Below are 26,599 nucleotides of genomic sequence, written 5' to 3' on the forward strand. Positions count from 1 at the left end.
CTAAAACTGTTGCTGTATTATTAAAACTCGTATTTGTTTTATACTAGCCTCTGATTGTCATATACACTCGACCTCTTGCTGTTAGATCTTCCGGGCTCTTTGCTATGCACGTGTATTCTCCTTCGTCAGCTGGTCTTTCAATTTTCGTCAGAATAAGCGTTCCATTTGGCTCCACCTTCTGGCGATGTGTTAGAGGTAAAGGAGAGCCATCTGTCGACAAGTATTTTATGATTTGTTTGCTGAGTTATATCAGTTCTGAAATACTTTATACTGACTGCTTGATAACTTGTTAGGCAACATGTATGTAAATATATATTAATAATATTCATCAGTTTCTGCTGTTGTTCAATTTGCTTGTTTGTTTTGGAATTTCGCACAAAGCTACTCGAGGGCTATCTGTGCTAGCCGTCCCTAATTTAGCAGTGTAAGACTAGAGGGAAGGCAGCTAGTCATCACCACCCACCGCCAACTCTTGGGCTACAGTTCAATTTGCAGCAGACCTTATACTACAAATTGGGGTCTTGGCATGATTGTGTTATTAAATTAGGATAAATAATATATGCAACTTAAACACTAAAAACGAAACAATGGTAACTTAACGTCACCGTGATGAGGGTTGTCTTGTCAATTCCTCTGTTTTTACCCCAAAATTAGGAAACACATAGTGAAGCTAAATACACGAATTTTATCACACAATTCATTGTTCGGCTTGTTCACTGAAGACCAAATATTTGGTTGTATAAATGTGTGAAACAGAAAATGCTTTTCTTTTTTTCATGTAACAAATTTTGTTAAAAGTATTAAACAAGTTGCTTAAAACTGGTTTTAGTCATATGTTGATATAAACAATAAAAATATGCCCTATTATTTCGATAAAACTATAGGTATACATTATTATCTTTAAATTATACGCAACTAATTAACTAACAATCACATAATCATGTCAACTAACCTCGTTCCCACGAGATACTTTTAACTGGATAGCCCGATACTGGACATCTTAGGGCTTTCGTGTCTCCAGCCAAGACAGTGATGTTTCCCATTGGTCGTATTACTGGTGGTCCATAAACATTTATTTTTCCAGAATAAGTAACACTTTCTACAGCATTGGTTGCTTTACACGTGTATTCACCGCCATCTTCAATCCTGATATCACTAATATTGACGTAGCTAACCACGTGACCGTGAGACGTAACATAGTCACCTTTTCTCAAACGAGAGGATTCTGGAAGTGGAAATCCGTCCAGTATCCAGGTGATTTCTGGAAGAGGGTTTCCGGATGCCGAACAGCTTAGTGATAAAATCGTTCCTGGTTTTAGGATTTTTTCAGGAAAGTTAACCATCATAGATGGAGCGACCTCTGAAAAATATTGTTAAATATTACACCATCTCACACCAGTTATTTTGTTAATATGATATGTTGTGTAGGTTATCATACGATCTTTATTTTCATAAGCATGATAAAGATCTAAACAAATCTTTTATGGTAGCATGTAAATTCAGGTAAGTATACAAAGAAGGTTTGTTTTAAAATTTTACTTTTTTATGGCTATGTTATGAATGTTTCAATAATGTTTTCGTCACTGTAATGATGTTATGGAGATTTTATCTACTTCTATCATTCAAGTTTATGAAACAGATTTAGATGGAAAAATACAAAAAAAAGAAAACGTAACTAACCTTCTAGTCGCTAATTGCCTTAATTGACAACAATTTATCATATACTGTTATAATCAGGACCGTATTAACTGTTACACATTTGCATTAGGGCCCCAAGCAGTAAGGAGCCCTTGCAGACTATTCGGACTTTTAGTTTAACTCTCTCCTTTTCGATAAATCTTCATATTTTATTTGTTATTTGTTCTATTATTACTCATTACAGACTAGATCAATTTGCCAACCTCGTAACCAGCATAAAAAATATAAAATAAATCAAAATGATCATTTTTTCTCTCGAATTACTACAAATTGTAGCAGGAAACATTTCTTCACAGTGAAAAGTTTAAAATTTCTCAGCCTTGTTATAATTAGATTTTATTGTTTTATTGCCTTTCGGACCGCGATTCTTGAAATTTCTGTCATAAAAAGTCATAATATGAGGTAACATGAAGCAAATGTTACACTAACCAAGTCATATGAAGCTTGTACTACTCGTGAACTGTCAGTCCTAGCAGAAAAGTTTTATTATTATAATATTTATTTATATTACCTAATTTAAACATATTTAACCCAAAAGTTTCTAAGTTTTAAATTTTTTGTTATTTTTATAATAATAAATTAAGAATTGATAAGAAAAACAAGAAATATTTCACTCACATGTTCAGCCGTTTTTTGTTTTGCCGTCGACTGTCTTTTTATGTTAGCCTACTACTGTAGATCAATACTATCACTCCACAATTTCTTTTTAAAGTAAATAATGCAGTGAATAACACAGAATAATTTTATATTAAAGATCAAGAAACCTTTCTGTGAAAACGTTTTTCTAGCTCTCTAGTTATATGATTTGATCAGTTAGAAATTCAACTTTAGCTCCCACTATGTTCTCGTGGGTAAAAAAGAAAAAAAGTTCTCTTCTGCTAATTTATCAACTGTCTGTAACATTATGTGGCCTCAAATGATATAAACAAAAGGCGGATGTAAATATACTTTAAGTATACATTTTCGAAAAAGAATATACTGTTTTTTGTTTGTTTTGGAATTTCGCACAAAGTTACTCGAGGGCTATCTGTGCTAGCCGTCCCTAATTTAGCAGTGTAATACTAGAGGGAAGGCAGCTAATCAGCACCACCCACCGCCAACTCTTGGGCTACTCTTTTACCAACGAATAGTGGGATTGACCGTCACGTTATACACCCCCCGGCTGGGAGGGCGAGCATGTTTAGCGCGACGCGAGCGCGAACCCGCGACGCTCGGATTACGAGTCGCACGCCTTACGCGCTAGGCCATGCCGGGCCAAGAATATACTGCAAGCTTAAAGTTTCAAAGGATCTAACCATAGGTCGTAGATTAGCATTAGAAGTTTATTGGCATCATTAATTACAGTAAAATATAGCAAGAGACATACACAAGTTACAATGCTAATCAACCTCCTTATCGAGTATAGACCGCATATAATAAATGCTTAAAGACGTTAAGCCTAATAAGGATACTAATAGTAATCGAAAATGTTTTGCATGCTCTGTCAGTATACATGAACATCTGGTAATCCAGATGTATTCTGTATGAAAATCTAGGCTTCTAACAACGCACATGGTAACCTTTTTTTTACACAAAGCCTTCAACTATTTTAACTAGATGATCCATAATCAAATACACTTACTGGTAACTTAATCTGGACATATATAGAATTACATTTTATAACCCAGTTTGGTAAGCAGATCTTATGTTTGGCGCGACCGTCAGATTACGAAGCGCACGCCTTAACGCGCTAGGTCATGACGGGCCACCACATTACAGTAAGTCATATTATTTTTAATTTTCCATATTTAAATCTCTTTTTTTTTTCATTGTTCTTTTCTTAAACCTAGAATCAAGCTATAAAGGTAGTAAAACACACATATGATACACTAGTTACACATGACAACATCTATTTTTAACGAGTGAGCGTCCACCAATACAGTAAAGAAACTGAAGGGTGTCCGCCGGTTGGCAAAATTTGGAAACCCCCGGTCTAGAGGAATTACCAAATATTTTCGGAACAACCAAGGTAAAATACATGTTTGAAAATTTCAGTAAGAGTGTATCTAACAAATATATCAGGTAATTTCCAATGTATTTCTTTTCGTACGTTATTTCTGTAATACCTCCTATCTTTAGTTCGGCTGTTCCTTGGACAGACTCCTGGTTATTGTACACAAAACACTGATACATTCCTCGATCTTCTCTTTTTACCATGGTGATATACAACACTTCACGGCTCATAAGTCTCACTCTACTGTTTTCAGCTATAGAGTGTTTATCCTTCACCCACTGAACGTTCAGAATTGGATATCCAACAACTGTACAGTTGAGTACGGCCGACTTACCAACGTCAGCAACCAGGGTCTCGGGTTGGACTTCCACTGAAAGTGGAGCTACATGAGGATTAAAAATTAAAACGAAATTTTTACTCATCCAAGACAAAACGTTTTAATTGTATATTTTAAGGATAAGGAATGAAATATTGCATACATATAAACACATGAAGCTCTTACCAGTTACTACTAGTGTTTTCTGTAGTGATTTTTCTCCCACGCTGTTGTTAACAACACAGAAATATTCTCCACTATCAGTCACTTCTACCTGTTTTATCAGAAGAAAGTTGTCCATGATGATCACTCTAGAAGTTGAACTTAACAAATATTTGTCTTTGTACCACCTGTAAAAGAATGAGATTATAAGTTGTTATTCTTCTAGTTACTTGTTGCGCCCATGACTGCGCTAAATTTAGTGCTAATCATATTTTTGTCTTCAGGAACACCAACAACTAAACAACATAATCTTTATTACTTTTATCGTTCGCGTTTGTTTCAAAATCCGTGATTTTTTTTTTTAATTTCATGAGAGCTATCTGCGTTAGCCGTCCCCAATTTAGTAGTGTAAGACTAGAAGGAAAAATACTAGTCGTAATGAATCAAATTTCAAGTCAAGCGCCCTAACCACCTGTTGTATTTCATAAGTCACAACACATTTTGTTTAGCTGATTCATTACAAAAATATTCATATGTCTCTATTTACCGCCAGCTCTTGGGCTACTATTTTACCAACAAATAGTGGAATAAGCTATCACATTATAACGCCCCAAAGGCTGAAATTGCGAACATTTTGGTGTGATGGGGATTCGAACCCGCGACTCTCAAATTTCAATTCAAGCGCCCTAACCACCTGTTGTATTTTATAAGTCACAACACATTTTGTTTAGCTGATTCATTACAAAAATATTCATATGTCTCTATTTGTGTGGTATAAACAGTGACGTTAAATGGTACGAGATAACAGACAACTTGGAAAATAAAGATAGAATAGTCGCAACACAGCATATATTAGGTGTTACACAAACATTAAACACAATAGTTTAACATAATTAGTACATTTAATTTGATGTTGGATCAAACAAACACGTGAAGAGAAAATTATTTTACTTATACCTGTTTCTGTTGATCATAATAGAAAGTAACCTACCGATAGGTGGGGGTAGGCGTGGCTTGGGCAATGCAGGCTAACTCCACGTTCTGTCCTTGTTCAGTGTGCACTCGTTGATACTCATCTCTTACTTGTGGTGGCAGCGGACCCCGAGGATCTAAAGATATGTTAACAACAATAAAAATCATGAGGCTGTGATCATCACACCTGTAAAAAACAACAACTTAGATACTACGATAATCGGCTCGGCGTGGCCAGGTAGTTACGGCACTAGACTTGTAATCTAAGGGTCACGGATTCGAATCCCCGTCACATCACACGTGCTCGTCCTTTCAGCCGTGGGTGCTTTATAACGTTACGGTCAATCCCACTATTCGTTAGTAAAAGAATAGCCCAAGAGTTGGCGGTTGGTGGTGATAACTAGTTGTCTTCCCTCTAGTCTTACACTGCTAAATTAGAGACGGCTAGCGCAGATAGCTCTCGTGTAGCTTTGCGCGAAATTCAAAACCAAACCAAAGAATGCTAATCAACGGGCATCATTATTTCTTCGTGATACAGATCGTTTGATAAATAAACTACCTCGTCTTACTGAAGATTGATGAAGAGCAAAGATGAAGGTTTATTTAAATGAATTATCGAGCCATAACAAACTGCACAATGAAGCTTCAATATGTCTGTTGCCATCTTTACCAGTCACAAAGATTTAACTCAGCGGAATCTCGAGCCTGTGTACTGTGCAGGTAGCAAATTAATTAACTTACGACAGCTCTGGCGTCTTCATTAAATCTGAAATAAATAATGATAAAAAGAAACAGCCTTCTGGGTTCACTTGTTAAAACAATATACCGGCATTATGATAACAGGCTGTTTTTTCTTGTCGGATTATGATGTAGTGTTGGATGTTTTTCATTTAAATAAAAGCATTAATGGGTGAAAAACATATTTCTGTGTTCTAACTTGGGTCTAGCCTTAAATTTAACACGAGTACTATCACTAAACACGGTATGTGAAGATGGGCCAGAAAAGAAGAAGAAAAAATAAAGACCGATCCTGTACCATTGTCTTAAATACCAATCTAAGATATATTTATAATCATATAACTTAGGTTTTCTAAAGCTATTAAGGCCTTCAATTTAGCCAAAAATCATCTCTAAAGTAGAGAACCCGCAAGTGGTGTAACAATCAAATATTCTACTGATTATTATGATTCCGACGTCGGAAGGAGTAGTTCACCAATGGTTGAAGTTTTTTTATACATCAAAATGTTGCATTTTAACCCACAAAGTCTATGAAAACAACTCATCACGTTGTACTAACACCACTTCCTTCACAGCGACTGCCTCTCATTATAAACAAGAGATTGAAAACCCGCAGCTCTTTTTCGAGGTTGTATGGGTCTATATAGAAGTCAATTTCACCTTAAAAAGCTTAGAAAATCCTTCTCAGATTCAGAAATATCAACGATACGGATGTGTGTTTTTGTTGTATTTTTGTAGTGTGATGAGAAGCCTTTCCACCTTAACGTGCCCACGAAAGTTGCTATAAATCCGATCACAACTCCCAGTAATTAAACCCAAACTACGAAAACGATCTATTTCTCTGTTGTAAACAAAAGCTTAAACGTGATCCATAATCCGTATCTGAATTTTTTAAGGTATTGTGTATTTGTTCCTATCCTGTTTCTGTACTTTTTTTTAGTATTGCCATCCCTACATCAACCTTTTTTTTAATTGTATACAATTAAGTTTAAGGAGAGTTTGTTGTTAATAAAGAAAAGCTCCAAAGTTCCTCATTATTAACCAGAAGCTCATTGAACCTAATAACATCCTATATTTTTCTCCAGATCATCCAGACTACATCCAGTTCATAGAAGTAGTGATAAGATAGGCTGATTCCCTAGAAGTTTCATACACAGTGCTCCAGACGAACTTTTAACCCAAGGGCTTTTAGAACAAAAACTTTGGGCGTTAAATCCACTCGTAAGGTGACAGTTATCTGCCTCCAAAATCAATTTCTTCAAAACAGAAGAAAACAAAACATGTTTGTATTAATATTGTCCCTATACTGTCTCATTCTGATTTGCTCTACGTGATCTGCTGTTCTACACGCATTCTTCCTCCTCGTGTTGTTGCTCCTCTTTTACGATACTTTACAAGAGAACTCCAAATATCCTGTATTTCCACCTTTTACAATGTTTCTTAACTTAGTATTCGGTATTAGTTGGAATTTGGCCTTATCTTAAGCCTGTGAACTATATAGAAATATCACTTTTATTTTTTTTATTCACTAGAGTTTGAGCTAATGTCACCAAAACTTACAATGTTTGTATCACTTGAGCAGGAAGTTTGATGTTCGTATCCTATTACTCGCGTAAAGCCAGTGCTTAACACAATGTTCTGAGTCAAATAGTTAACAAGATCTTTCACTCGAGCTTCATTAAGAGAGTCGTATTAATTCTGTTTCGTGCACAAAATTTCTATTGAGCAACTGATATCAAAAAGACAAGCGTGATTTTTTTTAAGTGTAGAATATTTTATAAATCTGCGCAAGAGTGTTCTTTTGTTACAAAGACCTTTCATAAACCAATACAGAATTTTACCACAGACTGGCCTTTAACCAATGTTTTGTATTTTCTCTATTTTACTCATTAACCCATTACTTTCTAAGAGGTAGTTGGAGTTACCAAAGACTTTTAACTCCTCATTACAAAATAATCAAACCATGCATTATAGCAGAAAACTGAAAAAAACAACAACATTGTGTTGCTGTGGGTCTTCCTGAAACTCCTTCTTATGTAGAAAGTACGATTATGTTCCCACACCTAGACTCTAACACTCCGACTGTGGTTTTTACATTTTCTAAAAACTAGTATCTTTAAGTTACTTTTAAAGTTTTCGTGAGTGTAGGAGCCCTTATGTTTACTGACGTAAAATATAATGGTGGTAAACTACTACAGGTAACTCAGCTTATTCTGTATCCTGTTTCATCCTGCTGCTATGCATATCTCACGGATAGGGAATATACATTTTGCAAACATTTTTATAGTTTGCCAATTCTCAATGGTTTTTCTTTCAATCTTTAACTGCCAAATTACAGTTCTCAATTACTGCAAGAGCTGGGGAAGAATTAAGGTGTTTTTCTAAAGCTAAGTTTAGACACCTGTGAAAGCAGATCCTGAAAAAGTAACTAAAATCTTATAAAGTAACTTTCTCCATTTCATGTTCAACATGCTTCCTGTAATATCTGTGTTTTTTGAAGATGCTCCGTGAGGTGAAACTGTCCCTGTCCAGTAGGGATATTCGCATCATTTGGCTGCAAAATGAAAAACAAACAAATGGATAATTCCGGTTACATTTGTGGCAGCCAACGCCGTGTCTTCATAGCCGAAGGTTTCCTGACTCTGTAGTGTAATTCGTCGCCAATGGCTTCTAACTTGTATGTACCTACTACATAATGTCATATAGTTTCTCAATCAATGGAAATGATCTTTGAGCACTTAATATTGCCAATTCAAGTCTGTGTGCCAAGAAACGAAATGACAGAATGTGCTGTCCAATTTCACGTTTCAAAAGGGTATGTACCCCCTGCTGTAGTTCTATTTCAATACTGATGCCATCTGCCCAAAAATGTCTAACTTGTCTCGCCACCAATCTTAGTATTTTTTGTCAACTTTTCCAAGTAAATTTTTAGTTGTGTTTAGGATTCTTTCAGCATGACAGCGATCTAGTTCAGCTAAGCCTACAAATGTTCCGGTTATCGGTGGCACACTTTGTAATAATTCAGTTCCTAGTGTTTTCAAGGTTTCTGCTTTCACCACAATTTTTTACTTTTTTTCTTTAATGATCTGTTAGAAAGTAAAATCAGTTCCATCTGCAACAGTTGACTCTGCCTTTATTTAAAATTCGCAACAAACGTTTTATTTTTCATCACTGTAACTAACTAGACAAAGTCTTATATTGTCGTGCAAAGTTTTTGACAGTTGTGGTACCTTATCTGAACAGGGAAGTTGTCGCAAAGTTAACGGTAAATAATCTTCCACGAGCTCTCGACCCGCAAAACATATATAATCTGTACCTACGGCTGAAGTACATACTGCAATACACATGTTAAATGCAGTAGAGGAATTAAAGAAAAACTCTGATGTTTTCTTTTCGACATGACTTGAAACAAGGTTTTTACTACTAGCAAAGTCTACCTTGGTTTATTGAAGATGGCACAATTCATACTTTCTTTCAACGTGATCTGTTAAATTTAAAATTCCGTTACTGTTTCTCTTATTTTTAAATTAAGGCACTTATTAACATTTCTTACAATAATTGAGGAATGTTTCAAAAACGATATGTGTGTCAACTAAACATGTTCGAAGTTCACACACGTTTTTCTTCCACACGCTTTCTCAAAAAAGTTCAGGTATTGTTTTTTTCATGAAGGACCAATAGTCACTGATGGTGCCACCATGTCGCTACAGAATGAACAGAAATTTGTGTGTTTTGTTCTTATTTTTTCTGTACGTTCAGTTCTTTTGTTTTCATTTTATCAGGACTTTTCACACACCACAGTAGTTTAAAATATGCGCATAGACGCCACAGGGTGTTTACGCACTAACACAAAACAGATTGACGTTTGTTGGTGGTCTTGCTTGACTTTCTAACCTTTATAAAACTGTTGCCCAAAATGTTTTCTGATAGCATATGCGAACATTTTAGCCTAATACAGGTAAAGAAAGTACAGACACATCTAGAAAAACATAAGAAGATGGCCATTCTTCCATCTCATACTTCCACATCAGTCTAAATATTAATTTTTAATAAAGGAACCGTTATACGTCAAATGAATGCCATATGTGAGAAGATATGAAACATTTTATCTTAAAACACAAGATGGAATCTTCAGTATCTGCAGCACTTGAAATTGGTTTAAGCTATGATACATTTTCACCCTTTCTATTAGTTATATCTTTGTGCGCTAGCAATATTGAGTGTGGGAGGCGCATACACCCGATTCAGTTTTATTACTTACCAGAATCTCTACCAGCCAACCCTCAAACTGAAATTATTTTAGATAGTAAATTGATCTATGAGATCTTGAGTGTGGTCAAATACATCAATCGAAAGTGTTTGACCTGTTGAGTCTAAATACTATGCCCGTGGAAACTCTTGTTTTGGGAATATAACTTATTATACTAGTAACAGTTATTTTACTTTAGTTATCAAACAGCTTGTAACAGAATATTCTCGACATTTTTCCAGACTCAAAAAAAGAAAAATCAAAGACCTCAACAATAATCTAACAGTTAGCCCTAGAATTTTCATACCTATCATGGAGATGTGTTACTACTAATTCTCAGTCTTTTTATGAACACCGCTAAATATACTACCATCACCTTTCACATTCTGTCACACCTGTCACTACATTATGCTGTTATTGCCTTTCAAGCTCGTGAATTATCTGTAACTAAGAGGATTAGGTTTCAGTACAACGTTATTTCCACAGCGCCATACTGTTTCTAATGTTATAACGTGTGTTGCGTTTGAGATATAGCGTGGTTTTAATACATCCTGACACCACTGATGCCCATGGTTACTGACGAGTGGTGAAGTTTTCCTAAAATGTACAGCACACGTATCTCATTGACAAGTGACAAAATGCAACTCTTGTTTATGTATTACTAAAATTTATTTTAATGATAAAGAAACATTACTTTATTGTAAATAACGCATGTGTTGAATAAGCTAGATGGATAAGTTATTAGCATTAACGATACGTATTATTAAAAATCAATTATAAACAGAGGTTTAATATGGTGAGTAAAAGACAGTTACAATACAATCCACGTAGTCACTGGGGTACGTAAACTGCTTGATTTTAGACACTAAGAGCCAAGAGTTGCCTAATGTTTAGTTTGACCGGACTGTAAATCCAAGATTTAACAGTTCGTTTTCAAAGCTACAAAAATACGCTTCGCAATTTGGACTCATGATTACTTTATAAGCATTATGTTGAAATTTAACTGTTCTTTCAAAATAAGAATACGTAACAGCTAATGATAGATGATGTTGACTAGCTGTTGTTGTTTGTAACAAAGCACAAAGATACAAAAAGGATTATCTGGGCTTAGACCACCACGGGTATCGAAACCAGGTTTTTAGCGTTGTAAACCTGCAAACATTCCGCTGTGCCACTGGGGAGCAACAGTATATGATGAATACAGAAAGAAACGAACCTGCCATATTTGCCATGTTTGTTGTTTTGCACAGCACTCACGATATATATTAGCTACAACAGAAATAATAAAATTGGTCAGTTGTCGAATCAATAATAATAATAAAGAAAGGTGCGGCCATATCAAGGTCTTAAATATAAACAGTTATTGTACGGTAAAAATTCATGGCATTACATTTGGGATGCATTTTATGATTTTTTTTTCTAAGAAATGTTAATATTATTACGTAATAGACTTTTTGAGGCTTTGCTGTTTGATGGTGACCCCAAGTTACTCGAATGTAAAATATAAAATAAATTATTATTTTTTATTCCAGTTAAGCTTACTGATAGGTTATTTAATTAGTGCTGCTATAGTGTGAGGTTTGCAATGATATTAACACTATAGCGTGTGATCTACACATCATCATTGCTCTCCCCCTCCAGTCCCCAGTGGTACAGCATTATACCTGTGGAGTTACAACGCTAGAACACGGAATTCGAAAACCGTGGTGGGCAGAGCACAGGAAGCCTATTGGCGTATTTTTGTACTTTAACTATAAACAACCATCATGACCGTTTCAATGATTAACTAAAACAATTTATTGCTAAATGATTTACATCTATCGACGTTTTTGTTCAGGAAATATTAATTTAACAAGTTTTGTGTTTCAAAAAGAGTACCTTAAATTCAGGTTGTAACTGCACTAGTTTTGATTGTTGGAACTTATTTCTTTCCGATTATATTTGTCCCTAAAAGCGTTATGCAATGGTATTTTGTACTTTATTAGTTTAAAAGCGTTATTTATAATAACTGGCACCAATTACAAATAAACACAAGTTAAAACGCTAAAGATGATAGTATCTGTGTAGATCGCACCCTATAGTGTAAATATATTTGTAGATTGTTCGCTATAATAGAACCACTTTAGTTTTTTGTAAAATAAAACATCACTGACAATTATAAATGGTTGCCTTCTTTCACGCTATCGTCTAACTAGTTTACGTAAAAAATGTGTGGTAAGTTAATGATTGATTGTTTTGAAGCTAAGCACAAAGCAGCACAATGGGCTATCTGTGCTCTACCTACCACGGATAGCAAAACCCGGATTCGTAAGTCCGCAGACATAACGCTGTGTCACTGGCGGGGGAAGGGAGAGATAAGTTAATGAAAATGTTCGTCAATGAGCGACTAACCTTGGTAAGACAGTGTTATATTAAAGTGAAGATACTTACCATTGGTTTCATGGCAGTACACTGTCTATATGATAAAATTAAAAATAACCCAACACACACCTCAAACAATCTTGGTTCAACATTTTAGTGCAGTTATCTTCCTTTACCCCGCTGATAATAGACAATAGAAGTGACAGACAGCCGACTGGTAACACACTTCCACTTTAAATTATAGTTATCAGTAAGAAAATCTGGAAAGAACATAACTGACACTGTAAGATGATGTGTTATGTATTTTTTTACCCTAGGTGCAGCAAATAATTGGGAAAAGCAGGCTCCAAGACAATTACATGTCAGAAAAGAATATCTGTCTTGATTCATATGGGGCCATAGACCAGGTAATAACCATAGACAATTGTACATAATAGACTGGAAATGCTAGTGTGAAAGGTTACACTGATTTTATTCCGAAATTACACTTCATATAGACCGGAAATGCTAAATGAAATGTTATATTCAATTCAGTCTAAAGCTATAAAATTAATTTTTGAGTACTTAAGTAGTTTTATTAATGTAAAAGTTCAACACTTTTTCATTACCTAAAAAGAATAACAAAAATGGATGTAAATAATATTTCAATTCCGAATCAGGAGCCCCAACCACTTGACTATGTCAGGCCACGTAAACTTTATAGACTTTGGAAGTAGTAGTAGAATAGAATAAATTATATCGAATGATTTTTTAGCATATGTATTTTATTCCACGTTTATTTTAGAAATACTGTTTGCTGTTATTTGTTTCTGAAACACTGCACAAATCAATTTTATTGTTATAATAAGAGGGACACTTTTTGGACTCATAGGTGGAAGGTCGCGAGTTCCAAGTCTGCCAGCAACACGTTGTCCTCGTTATTTCAGTCTGGCGAGATGTATAATGGACACTAGCGATGGACTAGCATCCTGTTTCACCGTTATCATCTGCTTATGCCACTAAAACCGGAATTCAGCACTAACTCTTATGAACCGTCTAGGTATGGAATAGATTTCACTTTGACATGAAATGGTTTACAAAACACATACCTACAAAGAGATGAGTTTTTCTAATAGGCTATCAGCTTATTTATTCTCTTTTTATAACATTTATTTACTGAATTTCAAATAATTTTTTCATAAATTATTCTAATGTCAAACAACACAATACTAACTATTCTCACTGTATAACAACATAAAGTACTCTATAGAAATATGTTGCACAAAAGATCCTCAAAAATGCAAGTAGATTTCACAGAACTCAGAATCTCGAGTGTTTTCAAATAATTGAGTTTTCCTGTGCAAAAAGTCAACTATTCGAAGACGCTTAAACTTCTGGATTTTTTGAAAATCTTACGGATACGTCAATATAGATTCATTATTCACAAACAGAAAGTTACAAATGAAACAAACCAATGTGGGCCATGACATATCGTTGAATAAACCTTTGTTCAGGGCAAAGTATAACTCTTTTGTTTACTCTATGCTTAATCTATTCTCGTAAAAAGCATTAAGGTTAAAAAGAAATCACCAACATATTTTAAAATTATAGAAGTATGCTATGTATGGATTGGAATTTTCAAACTGAATGACACTATATACTCAAATAAGCTAAATGATCATGTCAGGGACCCCTATTGTTCGCACATAGCAAATTATGTTTCTGAACTATTGACCAGAAGGAATTGACAGAGTCAGCTTACCCATCACCACCAAATAACATGATCAACATGTAATTTCTCAAGCTATTGTTGTTTTTTTTTATACACAGCCCGATGAATTAACAACTTGACAACATTTGATTTATGCTATAAAATGTCAATGCATTTATTATACGTAAAAGTCTAGCATTTGAACTTTGACATCGTTGAAACAAATGTACATGGTGTTTAGAAAGTATGTTAACTAAATTGTTTACTTGTGTTTCAGCGACAGAAGACTTGAGCTTTTGAAACAATGGTTATTAACATTTGATTTGACCAAAAAGGTACATTGGTATAGACAGGTGGAGTGCAGGTAATATATCATAATAAACTTGTCACCTGTAGTTAAATATAGATGTTCATCACAAGTTCAGATACTCTACAATGAGATCACCATCCTTTGCCTGCACAAACACTACCATTAGTAACACTGTCTCCTTTTGTGAAACTATAAATGCAAATTAAATTGTTAATTTTAAAACTTTATTAGCATAAAGTTAAGCCATGATGATTTATCTCCACACTCAGTCTACCAACACGCCCACTGGACAACTTCTCTTATTATTAAGAAGTTCCGCCTGCCATGGCAACCTAGCAACGTATCCCTGACAATGCGCTCTCTGGTTCCACTTTGTGGACGTAATCGTCTCTACCATTTGTAATGTTTAAAATCATTATAAAGTACGACACGTAATGCTTATTAACAAAACAAAGTTAACTAGCACAGTATAACACTTAAAAATTAAAGTTTTTAGTACTAGTATTGAGCAATTATAAATTATTATTCTATAGCAAGTTGAATATATGTATCTGTTTTATGGCTATTATTAAGTGTAACCAATAGGGTCACAGTGAATATAAATGTTACCTGTAAAATAAAAAGTTAAAGACAGTTTTTTAGAAAACTTGGATCTTAACTTTAAGATGTACAGAACAAAATATATTATCTTATATAATTTTCATTTCTGTATAACTGATCTATAGGAAAATTTAAAATTTTTGTACTTGTTTTGTTTTCACTATCAGTTTTAGATACTTATCATTACACATTATATTTTCAGACGATAATTAGATTTTCATCTTAATTATTTCAAAATTCACTTGAGGAAGTATTCATCAATAAAATTGTCACCGAATGTTTTTTAAGTTATAATTTGTTACTTAAATTTATTTTCCGTGATACGCATTTTTAATGGTATACTCACCTATTGTGAATATACCTATCTTCAATCTATTTTTTAAAGATTTGTTATACTTTTGATTTCAACAGCAAATTCAACTCACTATGTATAAAAATATTGGCTAACGTACAGTTAAAATCAACTTTATGACAAAAAGTTACAGTATTCGAAAATACGAATCACCTGATTGTCAGCAGTCAGTTGTGTACACAAACAAGGATTAAGGAACTGGTGTGGAAATGTGCTATCAGTAAATTTTGTATGTAAGCAAGGATAAGCTTTTCGCCTTTAACCAGGCTTATGCATAAGTAAGGACCAACTTACCTTTGACAATTATTTTTGCTAAAACATAAAAAAGTTTACCGTTGACAGCCAATCTTGTGCAGATTGGTTTGTTTTGAATTTCGCGCAAAGCTGCACGAGGGCTATCTGTGCTAGCCGTCCCTAATTTAGCTGTGTAAGACTAGAGGGAAGGCAGCTAGTCATCACCACCCACCGCCAACTCTTTGGCTGCTCTTTTACCAACGAATATTGGTATTGACTGTAACTTTATAACGCCCTCACGGCTGAAAGAGCGAGCATGTTTGGTGTGATGGGGATTCGAACCCGCGACCCTCGGTTTACAACTCAAGTGCCTTAACCACCTGGCCATGCCGGGCCTACGATAAAATGATTTATGTCTCTGCACAAGATAGCCATATACATCAATATTGGTTTAAGAGCAATATCAAGTGGCAGTCCTCTTGCCAAAGAAAGGAGAGTAAAAATATAATAGGCACTAACTTATATATATATATATACACATACAAGCAAAAGTTCCCATCATCAGAGATGGGAAAGGTTGAAGTTAATTTATCAATTTAAATTACTTCATGGACTTTGAAAAGGTTAATTGTGTTGCACTCTCAGTTTCTCTCAGAGCCAAAGCAGTCGGCATGGCTAGGTAATTATAAAGTGAAGGTGAATCCCACTATTCGTTGATAAAAAAAGTAGTCTAAGAGTTAATGGTGGGTGGTGATGACTAGCCACCTTCCCTCTAGACTTACATTGCTAAATTAGAGATGGCTAGCGCAAATAACCCTCGTGTAGCTTTGCGCGAAATTCAAACCAAATCAGTCTATCGTTTTCACCTTACAAACTAATCAACATTAAATCTAACATAAAGCTCTTGCTTACTTACAAGGTTGACCGCTGAAAGAGGGTTACATTATTAGTTATGTTAGTGTATTTATCGTGTTGGAAACGACAGTTAACTCACACATATATATATATAAAGACTAACACAAAATATTCGCTCTTTTCTGTGGGCCTCAAAGACCCCTCCTCATGATTTCCGCTGTATTAATCATGTTCTTTACTATCCTTATTTACTTCTATAGCTACCGCAAAGAGAATCCATTCCTGAAAATAAATTCTCTTATAACACTCACCCTTCGTACTGAGCACGTGTATCAATCACATTTGATCTGGCTCACTTACGAGAAGGGCTGGGTGTGAACAGGGTTGAGTCCTCGGGTAAATACGTAGATTCACAAAGACACGACGTGAATTTAGATTAGACCATCTTTATTAATCATTCTTCTCTGAAGACAGAAACTTCCCGACAAACTGAAATCAAAATTATGTAAGCATGCATTATACAAAATCAAAAGATATGAACTTCCGTGTCGTCATAAACCAACTTACCGTTGATAATCAGTCGACCCATATCAGTACTAGGAGTAATATCCGATGTCAAGCGGTGACGCACATAACACCTGTAACCAGTTAATCCATCCTTCATTGTCACATCTCTAATGTGTAGGTCGCCATTTGGTAATATACCGTATCTGCCACCTAGTCGAAATATTGTAAAACATTAAATAATCAGAAGCATTAATTCATTAGCGTGTGATTTTAAAGGAGGTGTATACACGAAAGATTAAGTTACAGTTTACCAACACAAAAATACGTATTTTAGACCTCAACTCAAGATGTTTTAATAAATTTTAATTCATTGTTACATGAAATAACTAATTTATTCTAAATATTTTTTTTTCCTGGATACAATTATATCTGTGAAACCAGGGTTGCATGGGAGGATTTATATAACCAGTTTCGTGATTCAACGATCATAGAATAAAGATTCATATGTATTTTTCTGAATTTTTTCCCATACAAAAGAGCCCCTTTTTATCTACACTTTCAATAGCCCATCAAAACATGAAATACAAGGTTATGGTGCGTTGATATTCTATAAAGAATTATGAGCTTGTGTAACTAATTCTAAACCATAAATCAAATAAATAGTTAAATTTTATACTAAAATTCAACAAGTTATTACTACGCGAAATCAAATACTAAAACGTAATAATTTACCACCTGTAAAAGGTGACTAAAAATTTATTTCCAACATCACGTTAATGACCTCAATAAATTTCACGCGTTTTCAACGTCAGTATAAAAAACTAAATATAGCAGTAATTGTTCAAAAAACGATCAATAATTAAGTTTGTTGATTCTATTAATGTCTTTAAAAATTCTTAATGCTTTTAAACACTTTTTATAAAAATATTAATGAGCAAGTAAACGATATTCGGTCATATTTGGGGCCTGAGACCAATTAGATTGTTTCGAGATAGACAACAAATGTTTAGGTAAACTTGTTTTAAAACATGCGAGGATGACGGTGAATGTAGGGGTCACTGAATCATTCCAGTTGCAGATAGAACTTCAAGTATCTTCCAACTTTTGCCATATTCGTGCTCAAGTAGACGTTAGAACCACTGCTATTCATCACACGAGAAAGTTAAAGTAACGACAACGAGCTTTTCCCAGACACTCCACACACATATATGTAGCAGACTCAGCAAGATTAGACCATGAACTAACTAGATAAGAAAAGTTGTTAAATCATAAAAAGGCCCTCAAAACATATGCTTGAAGAATTACATCAGTTAAACATCTCTTGGTTTAGGAAAATCAAATTCAAAGGCTACAAGTTATATATATATATATATATGTAAACCACGAAAGAATATTTCAGCAGATTTCTAGATAAGCTAGAAAATTTGTTATTTACACCAATTTTCGATAACAAGTTGAAGAGTTAACCACATTTTGAAACATTTAGAAATCTCAATTAAAGATTTCCAGGCCAGCATCACGTTCGATGCTATACTCTTAATCTTTGATGTGATAAGCCTAACAACACATTAATCAATAGCTACGGCATAGATAGTGAAACGGCTTCGCATGGAAAGATAATAACTGTAATAATGATTTTCGACAAAGAAACACAGAAAGTTAGGGAAAAGATAACCTCGTGGATTGTCTGCTAATAATCGTGAATTAGCCAGCCACCTGCACCTTAATCATAACCTTACCATCTAGTTTTCGTAGACCTAATCAATAAATTCACCAGCACTATAGACTAGAAAGATCACCCCGCCCTCTTTACAACAATCTTGCTTAATATGTATATACATGTTTAGATATGCAAAATCCTTAACTTTAACACGAAGCGAACCCTAGAAATAAAATCGAGTGATGGAGGTCTATAATTATGACATTTAATTTCTGTTCGATATTACAGAATGAATCGAGGCGACAGATAACAATGGAAGTATAAACTGTTTTATTTTAATTATGCACCAGCCGTAAAAAACATACGCATTGACAAATTACAAAAAAGTAATAATGTACACGAAAAACGTTATTTGAGCTTGTCACCAGATAGGGAAGCTGTTATGAAGTTATAAGTACAAGGTGATTCCATAATTTTCTTTATGAATGAAGTTAACATTTTAAAGATTTTAGACAGAAAATAATTTTTCATTTTACGTAAATATGGTTTATATCACAAAATTGTCTAAGAGAATACAGCCCGGCATGGCCAAGTGGGTTAAGACATTTGACTCGTAATCTCGCGGGTTTGAATCCCCGTCGCACCAAACATGCTCGCCCTTCAAGACGTGGGGGCGTTATAATGTAACGGTCAATCCCACTATTCAATAGTAAAAGAGTAGCCCATGAGCTGACGATGGGTGGTGATGACTAGCTGCCTTCCTTCTAGTCTTACACTACTAAATTAGGGACGGCTAGCACAGATAGCCCTTGAGTAGCTTTGCGCGAAATTAAAAACAAACCAAACTAAGAGAATACTGAAAAAAAAGAACAAAGTTACATCTTTAAACGTATTAATATGCCATAGGAAAAATGTGCAAGTCCATTAAGAAAATATAAAACGACTGAAAAAAATGGGTAAATGTTAGGTTTATAATATGACAAATGCATATATTTCAGACTTTATCATGAAATAAAGAGCAAACATTTTTAAAACGCATAAACAGTAACGAAATATATCTGAGAGTATTGTAGCAATCTCTCTACATATTGGTGTCCACTTCTTCAATGTTTAAAAATCGTAGTCAGTTCTGTGACACAATTTATAGTCCTATTGAGTGCTATAAACTATATGAAAATATAACATAACACTACCTTTGAATTCTGAGAAACCACTTTCTATTAACAAATAGAAAAATCGCAAAAAAAGAGCCTTTATAATCGTAAAGTTTTCGGTAAGATATACGCTCTTGTTTTGTAGTTTACAATTTTCTCTTTAAATTGGGCTAAATTCTCAGTATTTATAAATATTAAAGTATTCCACAATATCTGAAAACTTTTGAAATGGAAATAACGCTATATTTTAAATTAAAGTACTTCACAAGTACATGTTGAAAACATCTCGGACACTGCAGTAAGAATATCTGAAGTTGTTGGATCATATTAAAAATTGTCATTACGTTTCCCAGAGGCGTAGCTAGGCTTTTCAGCGCCCGGGAACAAAGTCAGTTTTCGCGCCCCCTCGTGACAAAATGTAAGCCATAAGGGGGTCCGTCATGCTTTCCCGGAAATTCATGAGTTTTAGAACATGAATACCTGCATTTCGTGGCGTATTTTTACGGTATGAAGGAGATGAAAAAAGTGGAATAATTGAGGCTACAATGGTACTTTGAAGATATAATTGAATAACAGAAAAGGGCAGAATCAGAAACAAGAATGCATATAAAAAAATTATATTTTATTTATGCAGAATTATTTTATACTAAAATAATAGTCAAATATAACATTGCGAAAACTTAAAACATTACTTTGGATATAGTAACCTGAAAAGTTAACATAAGGTAAAAAAAAATAGTTTGATATAATGCTTTGGATGTAATTATGTAACTTCAAAGAGAAATTCTTCTTGCCTTTGCTGCTTAGACAACTCAATAGAAAAAAGTGACCAATTACGACGTTGTGGCAACGTTACATAGCAACGTCCATTATTCGTCAGAAAGTGACGTTGCAATTTGACGTTTTCGCAACGTTTAGACAGCGTTATGGTATAACGTGACAAAATCAAAACCAAGTTGTGGTCATGTGTTGCAACTCCCATATATGTGACACTGGGCATTAATTGGTTAAGAGGGGGAAACATTTCATTCAGAAATTCATTCCTAATTATGTAACATCAATTTGGCGCCCCCCAACCCCGATGCTGCGCCCGGGGACAGATGTACCCCCTTGCTCCCCCCTAGCTACGCCACTGAGTTTCCCTTGATTTTATACGAACAGTATTCAGAAATGTACACGCGGATATCAAAACTACGTTTAATTTTGTTTGAAGGCAAATGGCCCGGCATGGCTAGGTGGTTAAGGCACTCGCTTCGTAATTGAGGGGAGGGGAAGAGAATCGCGGATTCGAATCTGCGATGGTAAAAGAGTAGCTCAAGAGTTGGTGATGACTAGTTGCCTTCCCTCTAATCTTACACTACTAAATTAGGGACGGCTAGCGCAGATAGCCTTCGTGTAGCTTTACACGAAATTCAAAAACAAACAAGGCGAGATAACGACATGTCAGCATACTTTACGTCATCAATACTTTTACACATATGTATAAATATTACATTGCACTTAAATTTTGATCAGACTAATACAGCAATTATTAACGGTACAATTTGTGTTACATTATATGAATATATACATTTTTAATACTTGTACAGCTATAATGTGAATTATTTTAATTTCGTAAAAGCACTTTTCAATATGTACTGAATGTCGTTTTATTTTGTCTTTTGTAATCGATCTCTTTTTTCCAACTTTGTCCTAAACGATTTACCAAGAGTAACTTGTAAAGCAGACAAGAGGCAGTGCACTGACTTCCTGACTTGGTTAGATGTATGATGAGTAGGTAAGTCGAACAAAGACAGTCTACAGTTTTGAACTTAATCTCTGTTATTTACTAGAAATAAATTACGATTTGTGAAACGACCAACGTGCACGAGCTAGAATGTATGGTGGCTTAAAGCAAGTCAGTCGATAAAACTTTCCACTTTCGTGTTTTATATGTTATGTAATAACGGCTAATGATAGATCTTTGAATTATATAAAAATCACTAAACGGCAGACATTGGCTCCAATCTCACTAGAAATACACTGTAATTTCCCCTTATCGTCTTCTTGGCTATCAATCTGGTAAAGTAGTGTATGAGAACAAAATAAAATTCTAAACTGGAAATTGATAGTAAAAAAAAAAAGTATTTATAGACACCTATATTAGAACGACAGCTTTCTGAATTACATATTAAAATATTGAATATGTAGAAAAGTTAAAGCAATATTTTCTTCTACTATAAAGAGACGTTGTTTTATGCACTGTAATAACTTTACATTGTTCAGAGAAAAACTAAAGTGATATTTTAATTTAAGTTTAAGAGTTAGATAATTCAATGTTTAATTTTTAAAAAATCAATGTTAAAAACATCATTTTTATTATTGTGTATTATTTTTATTTTTATAGTATTGTGAGAGACAATTAAAAAGAAATAATGATAAGACACGTCAGATTAATTTTTTTTTTTAAATTCCGTATCCGTGATTTAGTATTTCTTCTGAGCAATAATGTCATGCAGATAAAATAACAGTGTATGCTCAGAAAGGGAGCAATGATTTGTTAGCGAAGCACATGAGAACAGTTATATATTGGTAATTTCTTGTAGGGGAATAGAAAAGCCTCTCTTTACAGTTTTAATTTTATTTGAATTATTTAAAATATTATACAAAATACTTGAAATGGTTTGTTGGTGTTACAAATTTTTATATCACACTAATGCTAGAACTTTCAAAAGAATGACTTTAAAATTTAATATTATATATTATTTGTTATAAGTATTATTATATTTTGTAATGTTAGTTTAACATATGTATTTTGGGATGACCTAAATATCGCTAAATGAAACTGGTGAAATATTATTGGGATTATGTCCGAAAATATCACTCGCAGCATGAGTACCCAACTGATGAATACAATACATTCTAAATGTTACTAGTAGGAACGTAAAAATAGTATATAAATTAGGTATATTATTTACTGGGTTGAATATTAGTTCTGATCTGTATATAATCAGAAGTTAACATTAATTTATGAAAAAATATCTTAGTCAATCTCTACTGTCTCCACCGAACAAAATAATAATAAAACACCGTATTTTCACCACAGAATGTTCCTTTAAACACTTGAATTTAATGCTAATAATTACTAGTACCAGCCACTCATTAGAAACGAGAGAAAGTGACGTTACCTTGAAGTACTGATGACGTAATGGTAACTCCATCTTCTCGTTCCCAGTGTGTAACAGAAATATACTTTCGAACAAAGGAAGGGACGTGGCACCTCAACACTGCAACATTTCCTTTGGATACGAACTCATCGTGCACTTGAACCTTGAACTGTCGTTGAATTACTACAAAAAGAAGGTTATTAAGCCTTGTGAATTCCTATTATTTAGAATAGTGTACATTTCTCACGTTTTCAACTGGTAGTGTTGTAAAAATTACACTAAATTCCAATTCTATATTGTCTTTAAAATCACGGTCTTCACTCGTCTTTCACTAGTTAAAAATACAATTATGTTTGTTCCCATGTACGTCATGCATAGTGTATGCACAGAGCTACAATAAGCTTGGGAATAAAACGTTAAAAACAATATGTATGCTACATTTTAAACTTGCACCAGTTTAAAACTTAAAAAAATAAAAAAGTGCATTAAATATAAATTTAGTGTTGTTGGACAACTACGGAAACAAATTGCATATTTTAACTTCAAACCTGTATCGCAAAAACAACTACAATTAAAAAGTACGCATACTTTACGTTTGTATTATCAAAAAAGTAAGTTATAAATGTACGGAACAAGATATTTAATATAAAAGATAAAAGTAATTTAGAATTAATATCTATAGCTCTGGACAACAAGCACTATATATATATACATGTACAAAATTCTAAATATTATGAAGTAAGGAGCAGGTATAATATAACAGTCATGGTTTTCATGAGTAGGTTAAAGGAATAATTGTAAAATAAAACAACATGTTATTCTTATTCTCCTCAGGAGAGTTCTAATAATAAGTATACAACAGTGCGTGACTCGCCAAATGAAGATTAAGCCTAATATAAACTGCTCTAGTTTGCAACTAGATATGACCCTGATGAGGATCGCAGGTTCAAATCCCCGTCGTGCAAATATGCTGTGTGGGCGTTATAATGTGGTGGTCAATCCCACTATTCGTTGGTAAAAGAGTAGCCCAAGAGTTGGCGGTGGGCGGTGGTGACTAGCTGCCTTTCCTCTAGACTTACACTACAAAATTAGAAACGGCTAGTGCAGATAACCCTCGTGTAGCTTTGCGCGAAAGTAAAAAACAAACAAACAATACAACTAGACAACGAGCTATTATTGTCATTCGGACACTGAACAATAAAAGTTTGTCTCTGGTAAGCCACTTAACTCCTGTTTCTTTTAGAATAGCTCTAAGTATGGTTTTCTATTCAGACGTGGCACACAACGATAACCTAACAATTTCCTTAAAACAGTTCTCAAATTAGTTCTGAAATACAAAATATTTTCACTTTGTTTTTCGAGAACCAGAACAATATTTTCAACTTTACTATCTGTGCTCGTAAGACAATCAGAGTAACATCAACATTTTGTTGCTTAATGTGGTATCCGTCACAGTTTCCAAACGCTATGAGAAACTGCTAGCGATCGTTGTTTTGATAATTCTGAAACATACTTTACGAGGTTTGCTACGATTTCTTACAAAGTGATATATCACGAATCATCCTTGTTCAGAGCTAGTAGACAGTCAAATCAAATGTAAATTTGAAAACTGTCTTTGTTCAACATCTGAAAACAAATAAACCAGATGACAGTTGTAGATTATCTTTATTCAGCACCCGAAGATAGTCAGATCTCATTTACTACTTTGGTACGTTATCCTGTCTTAATTTACTTTGCTTAATTTGAATAAAGAAATCAACTGTAGTATGTTGTTAAAGGGACAACAGGTATCTATCATATTAGATGTCATGAAATTTGTACTTTGATTAACTTTATGCTCCAATCTCTTGGAGATGTCCTGCCATTAACGTACATCACTCTGGCCTTCTACTTGAAATCTGTTTTAGTAAATTGATCTATAACATTAAAGCCAACATTCTAATTGCTTACTTAATGAGCACTCTCTTTCAGATAATAACGTTCTTGTAATTATCACCTTTAGTTCTGCATCATTTATCTTTTTGGTCGTAGCATGAAATACATTGAGCTTGTATCAATACAACACAATCCCATAGTCTGCTGAGTAAAGCAGTTTAAAGTTATTTCAGAAAACGTTTACTTAGTTCTGTCGATGCCAAGACATTTTTACCCCTTGAAGATGTGAGTGATCGTAGATGTCGAATTTTTAGCGGTACTATTGATTTTACACACATATTTATATGACAATTGAAATATGCAAAAATGTGGCTTCTTTCTTTAAAATTAGGAAGTTTCCAAAGAAGTAAAAATAATTAGATGTACGAGAAGGCTGTTATATAGCACTGCTTCATTGATATATGGATTTTTTTTTCCTCAACATATTACTTTTGTTTTTTAAAGGACGATTTATTCAATAATTATCTGGTTAAGTGTGAAACATAGAGTCCTGCAATAGTAAAGTGAGCAGTAATGATGTTCTGGTGGCACAGCAGATAACGTTACTCAGTGTCGTTTAACTTTGCTATAACCGTAACCAAAAGCTTGATCGCGTTGTAGTATAAAGTCTATAAGATGAGGGTTCTTAATTGAGTTCAGACTTTGCTACAACTAATTAAGTTTGAGTTTCATAGTTTTCGTATTTGTGGAGTGAAGTTCGTATTTTTTTTCAGTTTGTTACCAAGATATTCTAAGAAATTTTCAAATTAATTCTTATCAATGTCCCGAAGTGGCCAGAAAAACCCCTATTGTGTCTTTCAGATAGTGCTGGCTTGAAAGATGTGTAAGTAACAGATTTTTTGCAGAATGTGCAGTAAACAACAAAAGCCATTGCTGGTACAATGACAGATGATGGTTCTTGAAAATGGATATGTATCCAGTAGTATTAAGTTGTCCTTCGACTGTACAGGTTGTTCTTTTTAGCATCCCAAGTTTCTGCCCACATCATTATATAAAATCTACCATATTGAACTCTGCAAGCACTTATATGTGGTATTGATACTTGTTAGAGAACAAAAACAGATGTTCAAATGCAGTAGGTCTGTGTATCATGTGCTGGGTCCAGATTTTAGTGCTCTTTCTGTTGGTTTTGTAGGCAAGGATCTTTGCCAAACCATATGACTAGTTTATCCAAAACATGTTGATCTGTGCAGTAACTACTGTTAACAGCAATGTTTTGGCAGAGTTTGAATTTCACTTGGCTCTTTCTGTTTTGTTTTTTTGTGGTCATTAATGGTCTTCTAGGACAACGGTTGGCGCTAATAGCATTTGACTCCCTAAAATGTACAATAATGTTATGCTCAGTCCAGGATCCCTCGCTATCTGATCGCAGTCTGTACGTTTAATCTAGAGACTATGTGTAAACTGTGGTGTCTCGCGAGTGCCAACTATTTATGATTTCGTTTACACTCTCACTGGCCTACCATTTTAGTAATTGTGGTATTTATGGTTCACATGCACGATATTGTAGATAAAATGTTAGTTTCTACTTATAACAGGTGGAAGGTAGGCGTAGTCGTTGATTTAGACTTTACCCAAGTTACAAATGAATTTATATTAAATCCAGGTTATACAGTAATGAGTTAAGAAGCGTTATTCAGTTTGGATACAGCAATAAAACCTTGCAA

General features: G+C 34.2%; 1 protein-coding gene across 1 annotated transcript in view; it reads right to left on the minus strand.

Annotated features, from left to right (window-relative positions):
- LOC143249543 (cell adhesion molecule Dscam1-like) overlaps nt 1-26,599 on the minus strand; it is a 78,456-nt gene that overhangs the window by 35,788 nt on the left and 16,069 nt on the right. The window contains exons 3-9 of the mRNA XM_076499569.1: nt 23,019-23,180; nt 17,098-17,247; nt 5,161-5,278; nt 4,194-4,357; nt 3,804-4,073; nt 953-1,360; nt 49-210 (exon numbers count right to left, since the gene is read on the minus strand). Of these exons, the coding sequence (XP_076355684.1) occupies nt 49-210; nt 953-1,360; nt 3,804-4,073; nt 4,194-4,357; nt 5,161-5,278; nt 17,098-17,247; nt 23,019-23,180 (1,434 nt within the window). The remainder of the gene's footprint in view (nt 1-48; nt 211-952; nt 1,361-3,803; nt 4,074-4,193; nt 4,358-5,160; nt 5,279-17,097; nt 17,248-23,018; nt 23,181-26,599) is intronic.

The sequence above is a fragment of the Tachypleus tridentatus genome, chromosome 4 (assembly GCF_004210375.1).
Source record: "Tachypleus tridentatus isolate NWPU-2018 chromosome 4, ASM421037v1, whole genome shotgun sequence".
NCBI lineage: Eukaryota > Metazoa > Arthropoda > Merostomata > Xiphosura > Limulidae > Tachypleus > Tachypleus tridentatus.